Source organism: Delphinapterus leucas, chromosome 11, assembly GCF_059928025.1.
Source record: "Delphinapterus leucas isolate spDelLeu-1000000601 "Yukka" chromosome 11, BTC_Dleu_Yukka2, whole genome shotgun sequence".
NCBI classification, from domain to species: Eukaryota; Metazoa; Chordata; class Mammalia; order Artiodactyla; family Monodontidae; genus Delphinapterus; species Delphinapterus leucas.
The window spans coordinates 72,233,793-72,252,632 of NC_143139.1; the positions used below are offsets into that span (position 1 = coordinate 72,233,793).

Below are 18,840 nucleotides of genomic sequence, written 5' to 3' on the forward strand. Positions count from 1 at the left end.
CTTGACAGTAGAAAACATCTCTCATGTCATAAATATGGTACTTGTATATACTCATTAACTGAATAATTTTTACTGATGGAAAAATATGGTATTAATAATCATTTAAAGTTTTCTCAGTATTTCAACAAAGTTGCTAACTTATGTTAATAATTTATTATAAAAACCAGCTGAGGGCAATTTGATTAATTTTGTTACCCTAACGTTCAGATAATTGCTATTGACAACTTTGCAATAGTTAATGAAAAAATAAGGTCTTACATTTAATGTGAAAAACTAATCTTTTTTAAAACCCAAACATTATTCTCCCCTGGACTGCAAAAATTATCTCTTGTGCTACAAAGATTGAAGACAGTGGGTAGGAGAGTAGGGACAATATACCCACTTTCATTCTAGGGGCAAGATCATGCATGTTAGAACACAGCCAAAACATTTCAAGTACATTACAGAATTTTCATCAATTAGGTTTTTAAAATTTCAAGTAGAAAAAAAGAATTCCCAAATATGATGTTCAAATCAATTTAAATATTCAAAAAGTTCAGTCCCCATTCAGAAACAGATAAACAGTATATTTATTAAATGAGTTAAGACAAATAAACTTTACAAATAGACAAATAATAAAAGGCTCAGTGGCTAAAATAGATGGTAAGCATCATTGAAAGAAATCAACACCATCACGGTATCTCAGTTGGCTTACACGTGTAAAAAGAAATTTTCAAAGAGCAATTTCACAGAAATGAAGCCAGTTTTTTTTTTTTTTTTTGCTTATAAACAAATCACCATTTCTTGGTTCAAAACTGACATCTGTTATGAAAATTACCATATCACATATTTATAAGATGACAAGGAGTAACTCATCTTCAAAGTGCAAGTAAGTCTATTTACAACCACAAAAAAGGCAATGATGAGGAGAAAAAGATTTTTAAAAAATATACAAAGATTAAAAACATTTGGGATGCAAAATTAAACAATTTTTTGGTTAGAGGATAAAAGAGAAAACGTGATTGAATTACAGATGCTGATTTCAGCTATACATACTATATAATGGGATCCAAGATCTTTAACAGCTTGTTTGCATTTTTTTCCACTTACATAATGCTCTGGAAATTTCTGGTAGAAATTACAGTGTCTCAAAGAGAGAAATACACACTAAGCATGTCTTGCTACTACTTCATGGATGTCAGTAAGACCCGTTTATGGATTAGAGTTGGTGTAAAAAGCCATTGCCTTGAGTTGAAAAATGAATACTGTAAAAGCTCAATACAAATCCTCCAAAGCACATGCATTTCTAAATCTTTTGGTAATTACATTCATATTTAAGCATAACCAAAACAAAAAAGAAAACTGAAAACATTTCCCTTTTCTCTATTCCCTATGCCTTGTAGGCTCTCCAGTTGATAGGGTAAATTTTTAGAGCTGAAAGGGTTCTTCAAGATAGTCTAGTCCACCACCCTCATTTAGGGTAAATGATTTCCCCAAGGTCATGCAGCACATTAATGGCAAAATCAAGACTAGAAACCAGGTCCTGACTCCTAGCCTCGTATGCTTTCCAGCATATCATGCTACCTCTTTTTACAGTATGATTTGCTATAAATACCTGATGAATAATGTACAGTTACAAATGCTGACAGAGCCAATGTTTTTCTAAGTCTTGCAGAGGCTAACTGCAAAGGACTGATGGAGAGAAAAAGATTCTCCCCCACCCACCAAAAATATCAAGCACCATCAACTGAATGTTTCTTTGCTGGGTCAGCACTCTCAGATGTTGTAGTAGTCCTCGTAAACTTTATGTCAGCCTGAGGATTGTATATCTGATGCAATCTGGGCCCTAACACAATGTCAGTTCCTAAAAGGTAAAGACAAGAGGCAAAAAGGGGGAGAAGGTAGACAAAAGAAAAAAAGACTTAAAGACTCCAACTGGCTTACAGATGGGCATTCCAGCATATGGTTAATTATTACATCTAAATATGTATATTTTTAGGACCTTTCCCACCTTTTCACATAATCTCATTTTACCTAATTTGTTATTTGGCCACTTAAGAATGAAAACAAATGTATCAAAGACAATGGTGGTCATTATTTTTTTTAAACTGTGAGACTATTGTAGGCAAACTAAACTCTATGAGGAACATGTCAAACTGCAATGATTTCCTTAATTTGGTTCTGTTAGACCTGCCACCAAGGAATTAAAGGGGGTACTTCATGGGGCTGTTACCATCTTGAAATTTATTCCAATTGTGGTTAAAGAGAACAGACCGATGCACCATATATGTAGAATTGAGTAAAGAAGCTGAAATTTCTTTTTAAAAAAACATCGCTGTGTATTTATTTAATAAAAGGGCATGTTTATTTATGTTTACAAACAAGTTTCAGAAACAAAAGGAAAACATGTATGCTTCTACTTATTAACCTTTTTCAAAATGCCAACAGCCCTCATGCTGTATGAAGGTTTCTAAGGATTTATTAGAAAAATCAATACAGTTCACTCACAGCTCACCAAGACATCACTGAACTAACATGTTTAGACAAAAACAAAAAGGACTAAAGTTCTCTTGTAGTTTGATAGTTTGATTTAATTTGATTTGCCTGAAATAACAAAAGCATTTCAAGCATCTTTCATTATGTAGTTGATGTCCTGCATTAAACAATCTACTAAATTCTGAACAAAGGTTATTAGCAAGTTTTCAAAAATTTTTAAAAATTAAACAGTTGTTTCAAAACCATTAAGTAGTAAATGTATTTAAGAAACTAATTAGGACAGATGCCATAACTTCATTAGAACACCACTGCTCATGTTTTTTTGTTTTGTTTTGTTTGTTTTTTGTTTTTTTAAACAAAGCATTAGTGTTATCTATTTGGCTATTAGTATCAGCAATTTATCTACAATATTTAACAAGGTAAATTGTAGGCAAAAATTTAGTACAGTTTCAATAGAAACACCCCCCCCTTTTTTTTCCTGAAAATACAGCAGTATTTGAAGGACTAATTTTTCTCTGCATCAGTTATAAGGAAGCTTCCCATCTATGAACAGGAACAAAAAAAGTATCTACAAACCTTGTAAACAGATCTGTATCATTTATAAACATAAATAATCCAAATTATTAACAGCCAACAGCAGAAATTAAAGCATCAATTCAATGATCCAGGGCTCTTTGCTTGCTTGCCCAGCTTTACTCCTCCCTCTCTCCCATCAAGGATTGAGATAAACTAAAGCTTTGCTAATACACTGTTCAGGACCATTCTTAGGTTCTACTGATGATCCACAGGTCAACTTAAGCTGAGTTACTGTTTCTGTCAGTTCATTTCTCCCACCCCCCAAAAAGCACCCTCAGTCTGGCAGAAAGCTTTGCTTTTTTTTTTTTTAAAAAAATAAATCTACATTCGTACAAGTGTGTCTTCTGTTGAAGTCCAAAGACAAGAATACTATCTTGTCCGTCACAATATGTGAAAAGACCCAGTTTCAATTTGTTTCTTTACAATGCAGCTAGTGTGTTAACATTCAGCTTACAATCAGAGTGATGTTTCCAAACTATGTAGTGGGCTTCCTGGGGATGAAGAGGTAGCAGACTTGTTCATTTCTATTGTAAGGTAAATCCCGCTGTCAACAGCATTGTTATTTTTGTTAGGAGAGGGTGGAGGACTGGAGTTACGTTTTGTAGGAGCATCGTCTTCAGCATCAGTGTCATCAATAAGGGGGATATGAGGCTCTGAATCTTCTATCCTAAACTCAGGATGTGTCATAAAGTTGTGAATTGAACTTCTTGATTCCGGTTTTTCTAACCCTTCATATAAAGAACTACGAAATGCATTCACCACTCGAATCTGTAAACATCAGAAAACACAGAAAGATATCAGTATGCCATTAGCTTAATTTAAAAATGGTTCATTTATGAGTTTGAATCCACAAACAGCTAGGTATGAGTGAATCATATTTGCATGTAATGCAGTGGAACTTGCAATACACTGTAAAAAAAAATGAATATTTTAGTAGGACACTACAGACCAACAAAACCACATACTCTAAGAATTAAGAGGTGTAGAATTCAAAGTAATACTAAGAAAATCTCATTGTCACTGGCTAAGAATTTAATAGCCATTTTATAGGATTTTTTCCCTAAAAAAACAAAATCAAACAGCAAACAAACATAAAATTAACCATACACAGCTTTAGCTAATTTTTTAAATGAAAAAAATTATAATTTTTGAAAACAATTCAAATAAGTTAAACAAAGTCAAGCACAGAGGGTTACTATTAATCATGCTAGGAATTAGGGTGTCACCGACTATGAAAAAGCCAAGCAAATATAAGCTGAATGTCACAATGAACTCACATCTACCCCACTATGCCCTTAATTAAAAAATAAAAAGACAAAACCCAAATAAATATCTATAAAATGCCATTAAACAGCTATAAATATTTGAGTATATGCCATTTGTCAGTCAAGTGTTAGTATTTTTCTCTATAATAATAAAACAAATAAATTTACATACTAAACGTCATTGGAAAGAACAGATTTAAAACAAAACAAAACAGAACAAAAAGCCCTCTGGGATCCTTCTGTGAAAAATTTCCCCAGGAGAAGACACAAAGTCTTCTAGCATTTTCACCCTTAAACATATAGCTCAACAATTCACCTTCCTTCTCAGAAGTCTGCTGTATGGATGAAGAGAGGTTAACGAATAATTGACTCAAATACATTCCTGCACATACTGACGTTAGGTCTCATTAACCCAGTGTTGTAAATAGTTTAAAAAAAAAAAAAAAGACAAAATCCAAATAGCTGAGCATCTAGTAATCATCAATTCAAACAGTGTTTGCCTTTGCTTTCTAATGAATCCTGTTTAGCAATGAAGACATCATTTACTCATAGTTAACAGAAGTAACTGATACTGATATTCCAAAAAAAAGATCACTAAACTCATCTTATAAGTCACTAAATTCACCTCATAAGACAATGGCATTGAAAAAATTAATTTCTTCACAGGGATATTTGAATTTATTTTTTTGAAAATGTAACAGTTTATGCCCACTTTTTACTGTATATATTTAAGGCATACAAGACTATTTGATATACATCTACACTATGAAATAATCATTACAATCAAGTTAATTAACATATCCACTACCTCACACAGTTATCATATGTGCGTGTCGAGAACACTTGGGATTGTACCCTCCTAGCAAATTTCAAGTATACAATACAGTATAGTATTGTTACCTGTAGTCACCATGCTATACGTTAGATCTCCAGAACTTAATTCATCTTGTATAACTGAAATGTTGTACCCTTTGACCAACATCTCCCAATTCCCCCTCCCTCTAGCCCCTGGTAACCACCATTCTACTCTGCTTGTATGAGTCTGACTATTCCAGATCCCCACTTCTAAGAATTTATCCAAAGGAATTGAAATCAAGATCTTGGAGCGATTCCTGCACTCCTATGTTCACTGCTGTCAGTGGCCAGTAGGCATAGAGAATACAAACTGGAGGACCAGCCAGCAAGTCTGGTTAGTGATGAGAGCTGCTCAAGATGACTTTCAAGTTGTTGCTTATTTGACTTGGTTGCTGGTATTGCTAATGGAGCTAGAGAAGCAGTTGAGATGTTTTGTTTTGACCAGTTTGGGTAGAAGGGAGTAGTGAAGAATCAAGGGGAAAATAAAAATCAATTTTTGAAACACGTTAAATTTGGGGAGCTGCAGAACATCCAAGTGAAAATATCCAGAGCTCAGAAGAAAGGTATGGGTTTAAGTTAGAGATTTGGGAGTCGGCAAAGCTCTAGGAGGGGCAGTGTAAAGAGTTATAAGCAGGTGAGTGCAGTGAATATATTTGTATAAACAATTACACTCACACCTGTGGCAGGTGAAATTAGATTCCTTTTTACCGAAGCTTTCCAATTTTGCTAAGATTTTTTTGCCTATCTGACAAAATGTATTAAGTTACCCTAGAACATCGAAGCTTGAAAGGATATTCGAGATAGTTTATTTCAACCACTTTACAAATAATGAAACTGAGCAACTGAGGACAGGTGGCTGCCTTGCTGGGTCACTACAAATTAGTGCCAGAATGTCTTAGAGCCAAGCTTTCTGTACTCCCAACTCCAGGTTCTTTCAAGTCAATAAAAGAAGAGAACATATGGACATCAGCTTTATAAGTAACTTCAGTAGAATAAGATACTTCCTAAGATTTAGGTCAGCACATTACAAGGACAGCTTAGAAATGCTGCAAAGCAATACAATTTTCAATAAACAGTTCTCACATTAGGCACACATAATAACATCTAGATTAACTAGGGGCCACTGAGCCAGATTTGTTTTACTTTCTACTCATAAATAAGAAAGCACTCTTGATCTAAGGCGTGACACTGACCTAGTTTATACTTGCCCTCATCTCTCTTACCTTCTATAGGTAAAATTCTCACAGTACTGTAGTAATTTTGAGTAATTAAAAAGTGCCAACTGTGTGCATTATACTGTAGGTAGACAGAAAACTACTTTAATACCACAAAGAAATCAGTTTAAGCAGAAAATGATTACCCATCTTTGACAATCCAACCCTTATTGTTTACCTAGTCTTTTAACTCAATTCTTTTAATAGCTATTAAGACCTACTATGCACAAAACTATAGCTCCTAAAATTATAAGAATTAAGAAAAATTCAACAATCCCTATGTCAAGAAAAATTTTTAAACAGTAAATTATTGAGGAAAAAAATCAGAGGCATGAATGAGGCACATATGGCAAACAAAAAATTGAAATGATTATTATGATCATAAAGTAATTTTAGGAAACTGAATATGTAAGCATTACATTAAACTTTAAGTAACAAATCAAATTAAGATCATGTACCCTGCTAAACCACCCATTTTCTTAAATATAATCCTAACTTTTGATAGTAGAAAATATTACTGCCCAAAACACTGTTATGTAAGGAGATGGCTTTAAACTATGAGGCTACTTAATCAGTAGCTGATATATCTTACCTTCTACAACAGACTGCCCATTTCTGAAATTTGTATTCATCGCTACCTTTATTATGTGCACCATAAAGAATTTCAATGGTAAAGTAAAAGATACTGTGCAACAGGGAATAAAATTCGAGGTTGCTTTTCAAAGCTGTGTACTTGCATATCAAATTTTCTCAAAGTGAGACTCACCTGTGTAATATATAATGTTTTAATTACCTGGAGTAGGGGTTGGAAAACATTTTCTGTAAAGGGCCAAATAGCAAGTATTTTAGGTTTAGTGAGCCATACGGTCCCTGATGCAGCTATTCAACTCTGCCTTTGTAGTGTAAAACTACCAGACAGTAATTAAATGAATGAGCATGGCTATGTTCCAATTAAAAACAGGCAACAGGCCAGATATGGCCCATAGGCTATCATTTATCTGGAAGTCCAAATTTTCCCTCAATTTCTCCTTTCCAGGAAGGCGTAACTATTGATTTAGCAAAAGAATTTACTAACCATGAAGACTGATATTAGAAGGATACACTTTATAAAGAAAAACTATAGAAAGTTTCCTCTTCAGATTTTTAGAAGATCTGACTAATAAGTGAGGAAAAAAAGATGCCCTCTCCAGAGATGTTACAAGCCTAGTATATGACAAAGTTGAAATGGATTATAATTTCTTCATTTAGCACAGTAAAGACTCCAGATGAGTCTTTGAGGATAGTGGGGGAGGGGGAGGGACAAATTAGGAGTTTGGGATTAACATATACACACAGCTATATATAAAACAGAAAACCATGAGGACCTACTGTATACCACAGGGAACTCTATTCAATATCTTATGCTAACCTATAATGGAAAAGAATCTGAAAAAGAATACATATATGTATAACTGAATCACTTTGCTGTACACTTGAAGTTAACACAACATTGTAAATTAACTATACTTCAGTTAAAAAAAAAAGGTTAAAAAAAAAAGAGTCAAAGAAGTCTGACAAACACAGATATTTCTAAGATTATTCTATATTAGGGCAGGAAACCAGTGAGGAATTTAACCTTTCATTAAATGTATTAACACCATTACCCTCACTACATGTGCCCAGCAACTCACAGGTTTCATATATAGTTGTGCATCAGAAAAGAGCACAGAGCACATCACCTGAAGCAGGTGTGGGTGGCTATGTCTTCAGAGTTTGTGCTTGATTTGATATTTAATATAAAGCCTGGAATACAATTATACAGAGAAATACAATAAATATGATACACCTAAGGTCATGTGATACCACTCCAAGTGAAAGAAGTCAATTACTTAAAATTTTCTGAAGTAAAAATAAACAGAATATATACCACCTAGGAGATAAACTTGTCAAAAAAAAGTTTAACATAAAGCTAATCAAGAGGAAACAACCAAATCCAGAATGCAGGACACTTTATAAGACAATTTGCCTAGATTTTTTTAAAAAGTCAATGTTATGAAAATTCAAGGCAGAGAAAATGGATCCAGGTTAAAGGAAACTGAAGAGTCATAAACACATGTTATTGAATGTCTTTCCTTCGATCCTGGATCAAAAAAGCTATAAAGGACATTTTGGGGGCAACTGGAGAAATCTGAATATGGACTGTATATTAGATAAAATGGTATCAAAGACAGATTTCGTGGATGTGATTATACAGTATGATTATATAGGAGAGCACACAGTGAAGTATTTAGAGATGGCATTTATGATACCTGCTACTTACTTTCAAATGGCTCAAAAAAAGTATATATTAATATTATATAAAGTAGACATCATAAAATATTAGGAAGTGGTAAATCCAGGTGAAGATCATTCATATATTAATCTTTCAACTTGTCTGTCAGTTTGAAATTTTTCAAATTTAAAGTTTTGAGGGGAGGGATTAAGTCTCAGTTTGGCTCCTTCTTGTGCGATATAAACAGATGTTTACTTTCCATTCTAGCCCCATCAACTCCTTACTTTCCATTACTCCTTTAGTATCAAACTACGTCAGTTGAGGTCTGCTTTCCCCAATCGACAAATTCTGTCAGGTCAGCTTGGGAATCATTTCCTTTCGGTAATTTTTCCTGACTTCTCAGGGTGGGTTAAGGACCCTGTTATAACATTCTCTGTTTCATCACCATGTAGAAATCCCCAACTCCTTGTTTGCTTCCCTTACTAGATGACAAGATCTGGAGGTTCTAGCAGCCTTGGCATATAGTAGGCCTTCCACTGTTTATGAAATACAGCTAAATGAACACTAATAGTAGGAGATGAAGGGATGAGTGGTAATATGTCCTCTAAAGCCAGGAATGATGTGAAATCCATAGGAGGAAGGCATGCAACTGACATCAGCCATCCCAGGAGGAAGGCCAGGCAATTTGCATACACCATTTCATTCAGGTAGGTAGTACCACAGTAATTTCTAAAAGGAAGATTCCTATCTGTCCACGTATGTAAATTTAACATCCTGTCTAAATGTTACAGGGTCAGTTTGTCTTTACAGCACTTGTCTGCTCTTTGCTCTACATCATGTTGCCTCTGCTTATTAGCCATGGACAAGTCATTTAAACTCCAAGTCAGTTTTCACACCTATAAAATGGGGATAGTTCCTGTTCTGCCTGTTTTGCAACACTGTCAAAAATAACAAATGAAAATTACTTAAGCAAAGAGTGAACAGATAGGCTCTGCGTAAACAGCATTGTTTTCTCCCCTCAATTCATCCTCTCCCCAGCTTCCCAAGGTTCCTCTAGTCCTTAATTGGCTAAAGACCAAATGGAAAAGATAGGTTTCTGGCCAAATCAGGTATCTTAGCTGACTTCAAGGGTAGGCATGAGGAATGGGTGGGTTTGTATCTTTAATGCCTCTAATATACTAAGAATCCACCATGGACTCAAGACACTAATTCAGAGTAAGAATGATATAGGTTATAAGACTTCTGGAGAGTTTACTAAAAACCTTTTACTAAAAGTCATTTACTAAAAACCTGAAAGAAAATCTGTCATTCTAGTCAATTAATGAAAATTATGACTTATAATAATTAATCAGTATAAATCACATGATCATCTTTCAACAGATGCAGAAAAGCACTTGATAAAATTCAACATCCATTTATGATGAAAGCTCTTAACAAAACAGGTACAGAGGGAACATACCTCAACATAATGAAGGGACAAACCCAGAGCTAACATCATACTTAACAGCGAAAAGCTGAAAGCTTTTCCTCTAAGGTCAGGAACAAGACAAGGATGTTCACTCTTGTCACTTTTACTCAACATAGTACTGGAAGTCTTAACTAGAGCAATTAGGCAAGAAAAAGAAACAAAAGGCATCCAAATTGGAAAGGAAGACATAAACCTGTCACTGTCTGCAGATATTATATATAGAAAACCCTAAACACTCCATCAAAAAACTGTCAGAACTAATAAACGAATTCAGTAAAGTTGCAAGATACAAAATCAATATACAAAAATCTGTTATATTTCTTTACACTAATAACCTATTTGAAAGGGAAATTAAGAAAACGATCCCAGACTTCCCTGGTGGCACAGTGGTTAAGAATCCGCCTGCCAGTGCAGGGGACACAGGTTCAAGCCCTGGGCTGGGAAGATCCCACATGCTGAGGAGCAACTAAGCCCGTGTGCCACAACTACTGAGCCTGCGCTCTAGAGCCCACGAGCCCACGTGCCCCAACAACTGAAGCCCGCACGCCTAGAGGTCAAGCTCCGCAATGAGAAGCCACCGCAATGAGAAGCCAGTGCACCGCAAGGAAAAGTAGCCCCCGCTCACTGCAACTAGAGAAAAGCCCATGCGCAGCAACGAAGACCCAGTGCAGCCAAAAATAAATAAATTAAAAAAAAAAGAAAACAATCTCATTTGCAACTGTATCAAAAAAATAAAATATCTAAGAATAAATTTAACCAAGGAGGTGAAAGACCTGTATATTGAAAACTACAAGACATTAATGAAAGAAACTAAAGATGACACAAATAAATGAAAAGATACTCCATGTTCACAGATTGGAAGAATTCATATTGTTAAAATGCCCATATTACCCAAAGCAATACAGATTCAATGAAATCCCTATCAAAATTCCAATGGCATTTTTCACAGAAATAGAACAAACAATCCTAAAATTTGTATGGAACCACAAAAGACCCAAATAGTCAAGGCAATCTTGAGAAATAAGAACAAAGCTGGAGGCTCCCTGATTTCAACTATATTACAAAGATATAGTAATTAAAACTGTATGGTACTGGTATGAGTTTGCATAAAAATGGACATATAGATCAATGGAACAGAACAGAGACCCTAGAAATAAACCCATGCACATATGGTCAATTAATTGACAATAAAGGAGTCAAGAATATACAATGGGGAAAGACAGTCTCTTCAATAGATGGTGTTAGGAAAATTGGACAGCCACATGCAAAAGAATGAAACCGTACCACTATTATCTCACACCACACAAAAATGAACTCAGAATTGATTATAAAGACTTTAACGTTAGACCTGAAACCATAAAACTCCTAGAAAAAAAACAGATGGTAAGTAAGCTCCTTGACATAGGATGATGATTTTTTGAATCTGACACCAAAAGCAAGAAAAGCAAAATTAAACAAGTGAGATTACATCAAACTAAAAAGCTTCTACACATTAGAGAAAACTATGAACAAAATGAAAAGGCAACCTACAGAATGGGAGAAAATATTAGCAAATCATGTATCTGATATAGGGCCAATATCCAAAATATACAAAAACCCTGTACAACTTGATAGCAAGAAAACCAAACAATCCAATTAAAATACGGTCAAAAGATCCAAACAGACATTTTTCTAAAAACTATCTACAAATGGCCAATAGGTATATGAGAAGATGCTCAATATCACTAATCATCAGGGAAAGGCAAATCAAAACCCACAATGAGGTATTACCTCACATCTGATAGAATGAAACAGAAACAACCTAAGTGTCCACTGATGAATGAATGGATACATATGGTGTACACACACACACACACACACACACACACACACACACAGAGGAACATTATTTAACCATAAAAAAGGAAATCTTGATATTTGTGAAAACACAGATGAACCCTGAAGGCATTATTATCCTGAGTGAAATAAGAAATAAGTCAGACAGAGAAAGACAAATACCGTATGATCTCTCTTATATGTGGAATCTAAAAAAAAGTGAAACCCAAACCAAGCTCATAGATACAAAAAACAAATTGGTGGCCGTAAGAGGTGGGAGGTGGTCAGTGGTGTGAGGAATGAGTAAACTTAAAAAAAAACAAAACTGAAAAAAAATTTAAAGAAATGCACTTTCCCTACTTCTTTGGAAAACTTCATAGAACATTTTCTTATCTAGGAAGCAATTCTAAATTAAATTGATTATATAAATGAAAAAACCCACATACATACCAAAGAACTTTGAAGCTTATACAGGGATGCACTCTCAAAACAAAACAAAATAAATTAAAAATTCACAGCAAGGCCACAAAGTCCAAGCTAAGAAGGGAAACACCTGGCTATATGCTCAGAACTTTTCTTCAGGGTACTAACTTACTTTACAAACTGAACGAGATACAAGTCAGAATGCCTAAGTTCATTTTTAGCTTTAAGAATGCAATTTCTTGGTTCTGTTAGATCAGTTTCAAATCACATGCTTTTGGGAATCATGCAGTATGGAACATGTTTAAAGGCATATACTCAAAAATTTATAGTCGTTTCACAAATTCTAAGCTACAATTTTATTCCCCGTATTAACTATCAGAGTTAGCATAGAGACAAGCTCACAGATTTCATGTCTGATCTTTGGTTGCAATTGTTCCACCTGTTATCTAACCCTCTAAGAAATAAAACAATCACAACGACAACACTTTGAGGTCTCAATCCACTTTACGCAAAGAAAGCTTTATGAAAAGCCTGAACAATGAATTTAAACATTAAGGAGAAAATGAGAAACGTTAGGTGTGTGAAGTAGGAAATGTTAATTTCATGCACTTAGGAACACACACTCACACCCCACAGTAGTAGAAGCAGTAGAAGAGGAAAACACTACATGTGTAGGGGTAGAAATATTTGTTACATCATGATGCTGGCTGGCGATGGAGGGTTGCCGCCTTAGAGCCCCCTGAATGGAACTTCCACTCTGGAAAGCATTCACTACATCCATCTGCAAGGAATCAGAGATTGTGACAGCTTGCTCAGCAAGAGAGAGAGAGAACAAGAGAAAGGACCATTCCATCTATCAACATATAAAAAGTAAAGAAAAAGGCACTTTTTACAGAGCAGATAAATAGGCAAGAGTAGCATTTGGAGATGAAGTGGGGGAAAAAAGCTAGGAAAAAAGGAGCTTAGGGGCATATAGACACATTCTTTCATGGTCAGTTAAAACTTTCACCCATTCCAGGCACCAGTACTATTTTTCAAAAGAATAAGTTTTGTGGGTTGGGGAGGCTGGAAAGGAAGCAAAGGAGCACATTCAAACCTCCTCCCCAGGCCCGAAAGCCCTGGGGTCCCGTTCCCATCGTCTCTCCTACCTCTCCACCAGACCCATACCTGCGTTTGGATTCTGTTCAGACCTCTAAACCACAAGATCTGGCCACGCCGTAACTCCCGCTCAGCGTGATCAATCTCTTCCACGTCCTCTGCTAACTCCTCCTCAGGTATTTCTTCCTTTTGTGTTCCATGACCAGCTTCTTTTAGGAATTTTAAACGGCTAGTTGGAATTGTTGAAATAAGCTACAACACAGGGGAAAGAACTCAGAAACAAATCATATCAAACTACAGTTAAACCGATCAACTTTAATACAAAAAAGGTATGGAAAGTTGCAAGGATAGCCAACTATCTTTACCAATGAAGCAATGAGATCCTGTCCATCAGAGGCTTTCTTTCTCAGAACAAAAAATATCCTTCTCTTAGCTACACAAAAGATTTAAGTTTGAAGGCTAAAAAGTTTTCCTGAATGGAAATAACCTGATTACATTTTCGTATTTTATTTAGGACATTCAAGACAGTGAGTTATACAACCATGCTTTGATATATACGTATTTCCTTAAACTCATATTAATGATATTTATTTCAAATAAAATGAAAATAGGTGATCTTATATGATGCAAAAGAAGTTTACATTTCATTAGTGCTTTAAGAATTCAATGAGAAAAAACATACCAAAATTGAGAAAATCTTCAAGGCTGAGCTGAAAATAGCTTTTGTTTATTGAATGTATTTATTTTCATAAAGTACAACTATTTAAAATTGGATTAATACTGATTGAGAATGACACGAAACAAGAACAGATGCCCGAGAAGACAATAAAAAATACCAAAATACCAATATGTATTAACTTATAGGTGTTCACAGCCATTCCTTAAGGAAGCTGGGAGAAACAGGCATGCAGTCAGAATCAGAACTGCTCAGGGAACTTCTAGTCCAACCACCTCATTTTAGAGATGAAACAGGTTCAGAGACACTGGAAGTGACTTGTTCATGGAGTGACTAAGACCTTAGCTTTCCTGACCAACAAAATCAGTGCTTTCTACCATCGCACACTTAAAATCAATAGACGACGTCAACCAAGGACAGTAACTGATGCCTGTTAGGCGTGTACACTGTACTGAATTTCCTCTTCCTGAAATTAGCCAGATTTGGGGGGAGGTTGTAGGGTTCGGTTTTGCCTGCGAGGGAACATTATGAAGTAACTAGAACGGTAATAATAATAAAAAAAAAACTGTGGGCCCAGTATGGATCCTGCTTAAAAGAAGATCTCAATGAAAGAGGCTTTATAATGAGTAAGAAGAGGAAGCTCAGAACCTAGAAACACAATTAAGAAAAAGGTGAGATAAAAGGCACATAAAGACTGAGTTAAGGTTAAGTACAATCTGAATATTCAGTCTGACTGACTTGCAAAATGACAGTAAATTAACTCACACCAGTTACACACCATAACATAGGCTGGTTTTCATTTATGAAAATGTTGGTACAGATTTTCTATCAGTTTTATAGTGATGGTAATGAATTTAAAATGAACAGCACACACACCGTTACCACTTATCTTTAAAAAAATAATGACATATATCTGCAAGTCAGCTATCCATAGTGAAGATTAAGGATATCTAATTTTTCAGGCATTGTATTTTATACATACACTGTTGAAGCCATTTGATCCAAATAATCTAAAATGTCATTTTGTGGCCTATTTTTCCAGATACCAGTATTTTTATAGAAACATTCTTCACATCAACTGAAACTCAAGATTTTTCCAATGCTACATTTTTATTAAATTACATAACAAAATGATAAAAAGTCTAAAGTATATCATATTTTTATTAAAATATTAAATCTGAAAATGCAAAAGTAGGTCACAGAGCAAAAGATACAGATATTAGCATTCTAACCAGTTATAAATGCATCAACTTAGTAACAGTTGTAAAACTTGTTCTAAAAAACAGAATGAAAACTACTTAGAATCAAGTTATAGAACTGATTAAAGAATATACACACTAGAAATTTTTTTTAAAAAATCACTGTAGGTTTGAACAAAAAATGATGAGATTTTTTTACCTGGCCCCAGAGTAACGTTCCCATTCCTAGGAATATTGACCATAGCCACTGTTCTATTGAAAGTTCTGAACAACTGAAAGGTTTTCCACCAAACTGCACAATTATTATCTAGAGGAATAATCAAGAATAAATTTATTTAGTGAAGTTGTTGACTTATGCTCTGGCCCATGCTCCTTATCTCATTGTGGACTTGTAATGAACAGACCAGTAGCTGGTCCACAGACCACACTTTGAGTAGCACGAAGGCATTGAAGAATGATACCCTACATCAACTGTTTTGGGTATATCAACCTATGCGAGGAACTAAGTTTTATCAGACTTGCTTGATAGAGAGACAGGCAGTTACATTTTTGCAATCCCCATATATTAAAAACAGATAAAATAAACCTAACTTTAATAGTAAGTAAAAACTAAAATTTTAGCGTGTCATGAACAATGATTTTTTTATAAAATACTTCCAGAAACTACACAACAAGTAAGCAACACTTTCCCTAAAGTTTATAGAAGCTGAAAGCTAAAACAGAAACAGTCTGCACAGAAATAATTAAGTCTAGGGTTTTGGTTTTGGTATCCACAGTACACAAGGTATAGACTGAATAAACTTCAAAATTCTTAGATCTTCATTTTGAAACTAGCATCATCCTTAAAAGCTCACCTTTTAAGTTTAAATCTTACTGTGTTTACTGACCTCCTGGTGTGATCATGCACCATTCACTTACCTGCTTTGATTCCAGATTCTGCTATTAACAACCATTTACACAGAGGAGTACCATAGAATCCAAGATGATATAAAAACATAGGTACAGTATATAATTATATAAAATTTACCATATGTAAAGTGATGCTTACTTTTGTCCTTAGAATGACCTTTATAAAAATGGGAAAATTCGGTCCTTTCTATTTCATCTCAACCCCACTTCCCACACCCATTCTCCCACTCCTCTTCTACCTTGTTTTGACAATATTACAAAATGGAAAACTGGCACATACCAAGTCTGGATGAGACCATTCAGAATCACATGGATTTTAAAATATGCATCTCAAAACCTTTTATTTTTTAACAATGAACTCAACTGTACAAATACAACTACTATTAATTGCTAGAAGCAATTAAGGGATCACTCTAGCTGGACTAAAAAGTGGTTGACTATAAGACTGGCCTTGAATAATGTAAAAATTACAACAGTTTTCATAATAACAATGTAGAATAATCAGAATCACAGTGAGTGTGAAGTATCACAGCCACAGAACCAGTAGTGCAATTAAAGTGGTATTAGTTTAATGTACTCATTCACATGTAGAATTTCAGGATGGGGCAAATTTTCACTCGAGTTCTTTTGATGTCATCAAGGCAATACACAGAAGGCCCACACATTGCAGTCAGTAATTTCTGGAACAAGCCACCTGTTCACCTAAGATCTCCACATAATAATCATATTTGAAACTATCTTTTACAATTACCCACCTGTACCACAAATGTGCCTAAAACAATTGTGCAGAAGATGGCATTATTAAAGATTCCTTCAAACACATTTCTTTCACCATGAATTTTCCGAGCATTTATTTCGTTGAAAAGTTGCATCAGTACAAAGGTATTAAAAACAATAGTATAATGTTCCGATGGAGGAGCATGCAAAGGAGCATTTCTTCCACTATCAATATCGAAAAACTTTTCTCCTGAAAGAATGAGAAATTACCATTTTGTAATTATCATACAAAATAATTTAACATTTCAAGGAAGTATGCAATAAAACCTAGTCAGACCTTTCTTGGCTCTCACAAACGGCAGCACAGAAAGAGCTGGAAGGGACCTGGGATTCTACAGTACAACCCTCTTTTATTTTATACAGGAGGAAACGGAAGCCCCCAAAACTACGGTGACATGTTCAGGATCACATATCTAAGTTAGTGGTAAAGCCAAGGACAAGAAATTAGGACTCTTTTTACTCCCCCTACTGCCCCAATCTATCACACTGCCTCTCAAAATGTACTAAGGATCCACTGATAAACAGAAGAAATTAAAGATAAATGGGGAGTCAGAAAGAAAATAACTTATGTTCTTGAAAAATTTGTAACATTAAAACCATCTGGGATATTAGCTTGGAACAGAAACAACTGAAACGTTATCAGGCATTAAATTCTTACCAGCAAACAAGAGTGTAAAGACTACTACAAGCTGATAGAATGCATGACCCAAAATATTCTTCATCATTGTGCGTGAGATGAGAGGCTTATTTCTACCATAAGGTTTCCGAAGCAGGAGAGACTCAGTGGGGGGTTCAGTTGCCAGAGCCAGGGAAGCGAGAGTATCCATTATGAGATTTACCCACAGCATCTGCACAGCCTTAAGCGGTGAATCCTAGAAAAGACAGGTTTCTTAATAGACATTTACAACTATTCAAGGACTCCGCAATTCTCAGGAAGCCGTTTCTATTTAAAAACTTAACAGAACAGGATAACATTTTTATATTAATTAACCTAAAGTACTAAGCTTCAACTTATTTAAATATTTAAGTACTTTAAAAAGGCAGGTTATACATATCTTTGCTCTAAAATAAACAAGTTTTAATGGATAAATTGTCAACCTACTTGAGTAATACAGGCGCCCGTGAAAGCAACGATCACTGCTACTACGTTAACAGTAAGCTGGAACTGAAGGAATTTTGAGATGCTATCATAGACATTTCGGCCCCACATAACTGCTTTAACAATGCTTGTAAAGTTGTCGTCTGTGAGAATAATATCAGATGCTTCTTTAGCTACGTCAGTTCCAGCGATACCCTATTAAAGAAAATTTCTGTGAATTAGACTGAATGTTTAAAATATAACCTTTAAATATTTGAAAGGATAGTATATATTTTATAAACAAAAATTTACCATTATACTTAATAATTACTGACTTAAATTTACCGTAAAAGGGGGTAATATAGTTAGTCTAAGATATTGTACTATCTCTCAGAAAGACATTCTATCTCAGCAGAAATCGAACATAATGAACGAGGCACTGACAATAATGTTCAAATTGAGTTTAAAAAAACAAAAAGAGGAATGGACACAGGCACTATCCAAGTTCCTTCCAAAAGTCACACTAAAAGTTTTTTTTTTTTAATTAAAAAATAAAAACTCACAAAGTCAAAAAGTTAGTGGGAAAAGAGACATTGCAAAAACATCTTAAGAGGCTGGAAAGCAGATAACCAAGTAGGAAGAAACTCAGCAGACCCCAGAAAGGTGAATCCTAAATCAACAGTAGGAGAGCAGAGTAGCAGCCTTTCTGCACTACAGGACTCTCCTATGTGAGGCTCAGGACTTGGCAGCACCAGGCAGCA

At 34.9% G+C, this 18,840-nt stretch overlaps 1 protein-coding gene across 4 annotated transcripts in view; it reads right to left on the reverse strand.

Moving 5' to 3' along the window:
* Nucleotides 1-545: 545 nt before the first annotated feature.
* The window catches only part of ATP2B1 (ATPase plasma membrane Ca2+ transporting 1), a 131,745-nt gene continuing 113,450 nt past the window's right edge, over nt 546-18,840 (reverse strand). For 2 of the 4 annotated variants that reach the window (XM_022552450.3, XM_022552451.3), the window contains exons 16-21: nt 18,104-18,295; nt 17,660-17,873; nt 16,980-17,191; nt 15,515-15,622; nt 13,510-13,692; nt 546-3,819 (exon numbers count right to left, since the gene is read on the reverse strand). In XM_022552450.3, coding sequence (XP_022408158.1) covers nt 3,508-3,819; nt 13,510-13,692; nt 15,515-15,622; nt 16,980-17,191; nt 17,660-17,873; nt 18,104-18,295 — 1,221 coding nt within the window. In that variant the 3' untranslated portion in view covers nt 546-3,507. Of the gene's footprint in view, nt 3,820-13,009; nt 13,124-13,509; nt 13,693-15,514; nt 15,623-16,979; nt 17,192-17,659; nt 17,874-18,103; nt 18,296-18,840 lie in introns of all 4 variants that reach the window. The other 2 variants (XM_089921115.1, XM_089921114.1) reach the window with 2 other exon arrangements.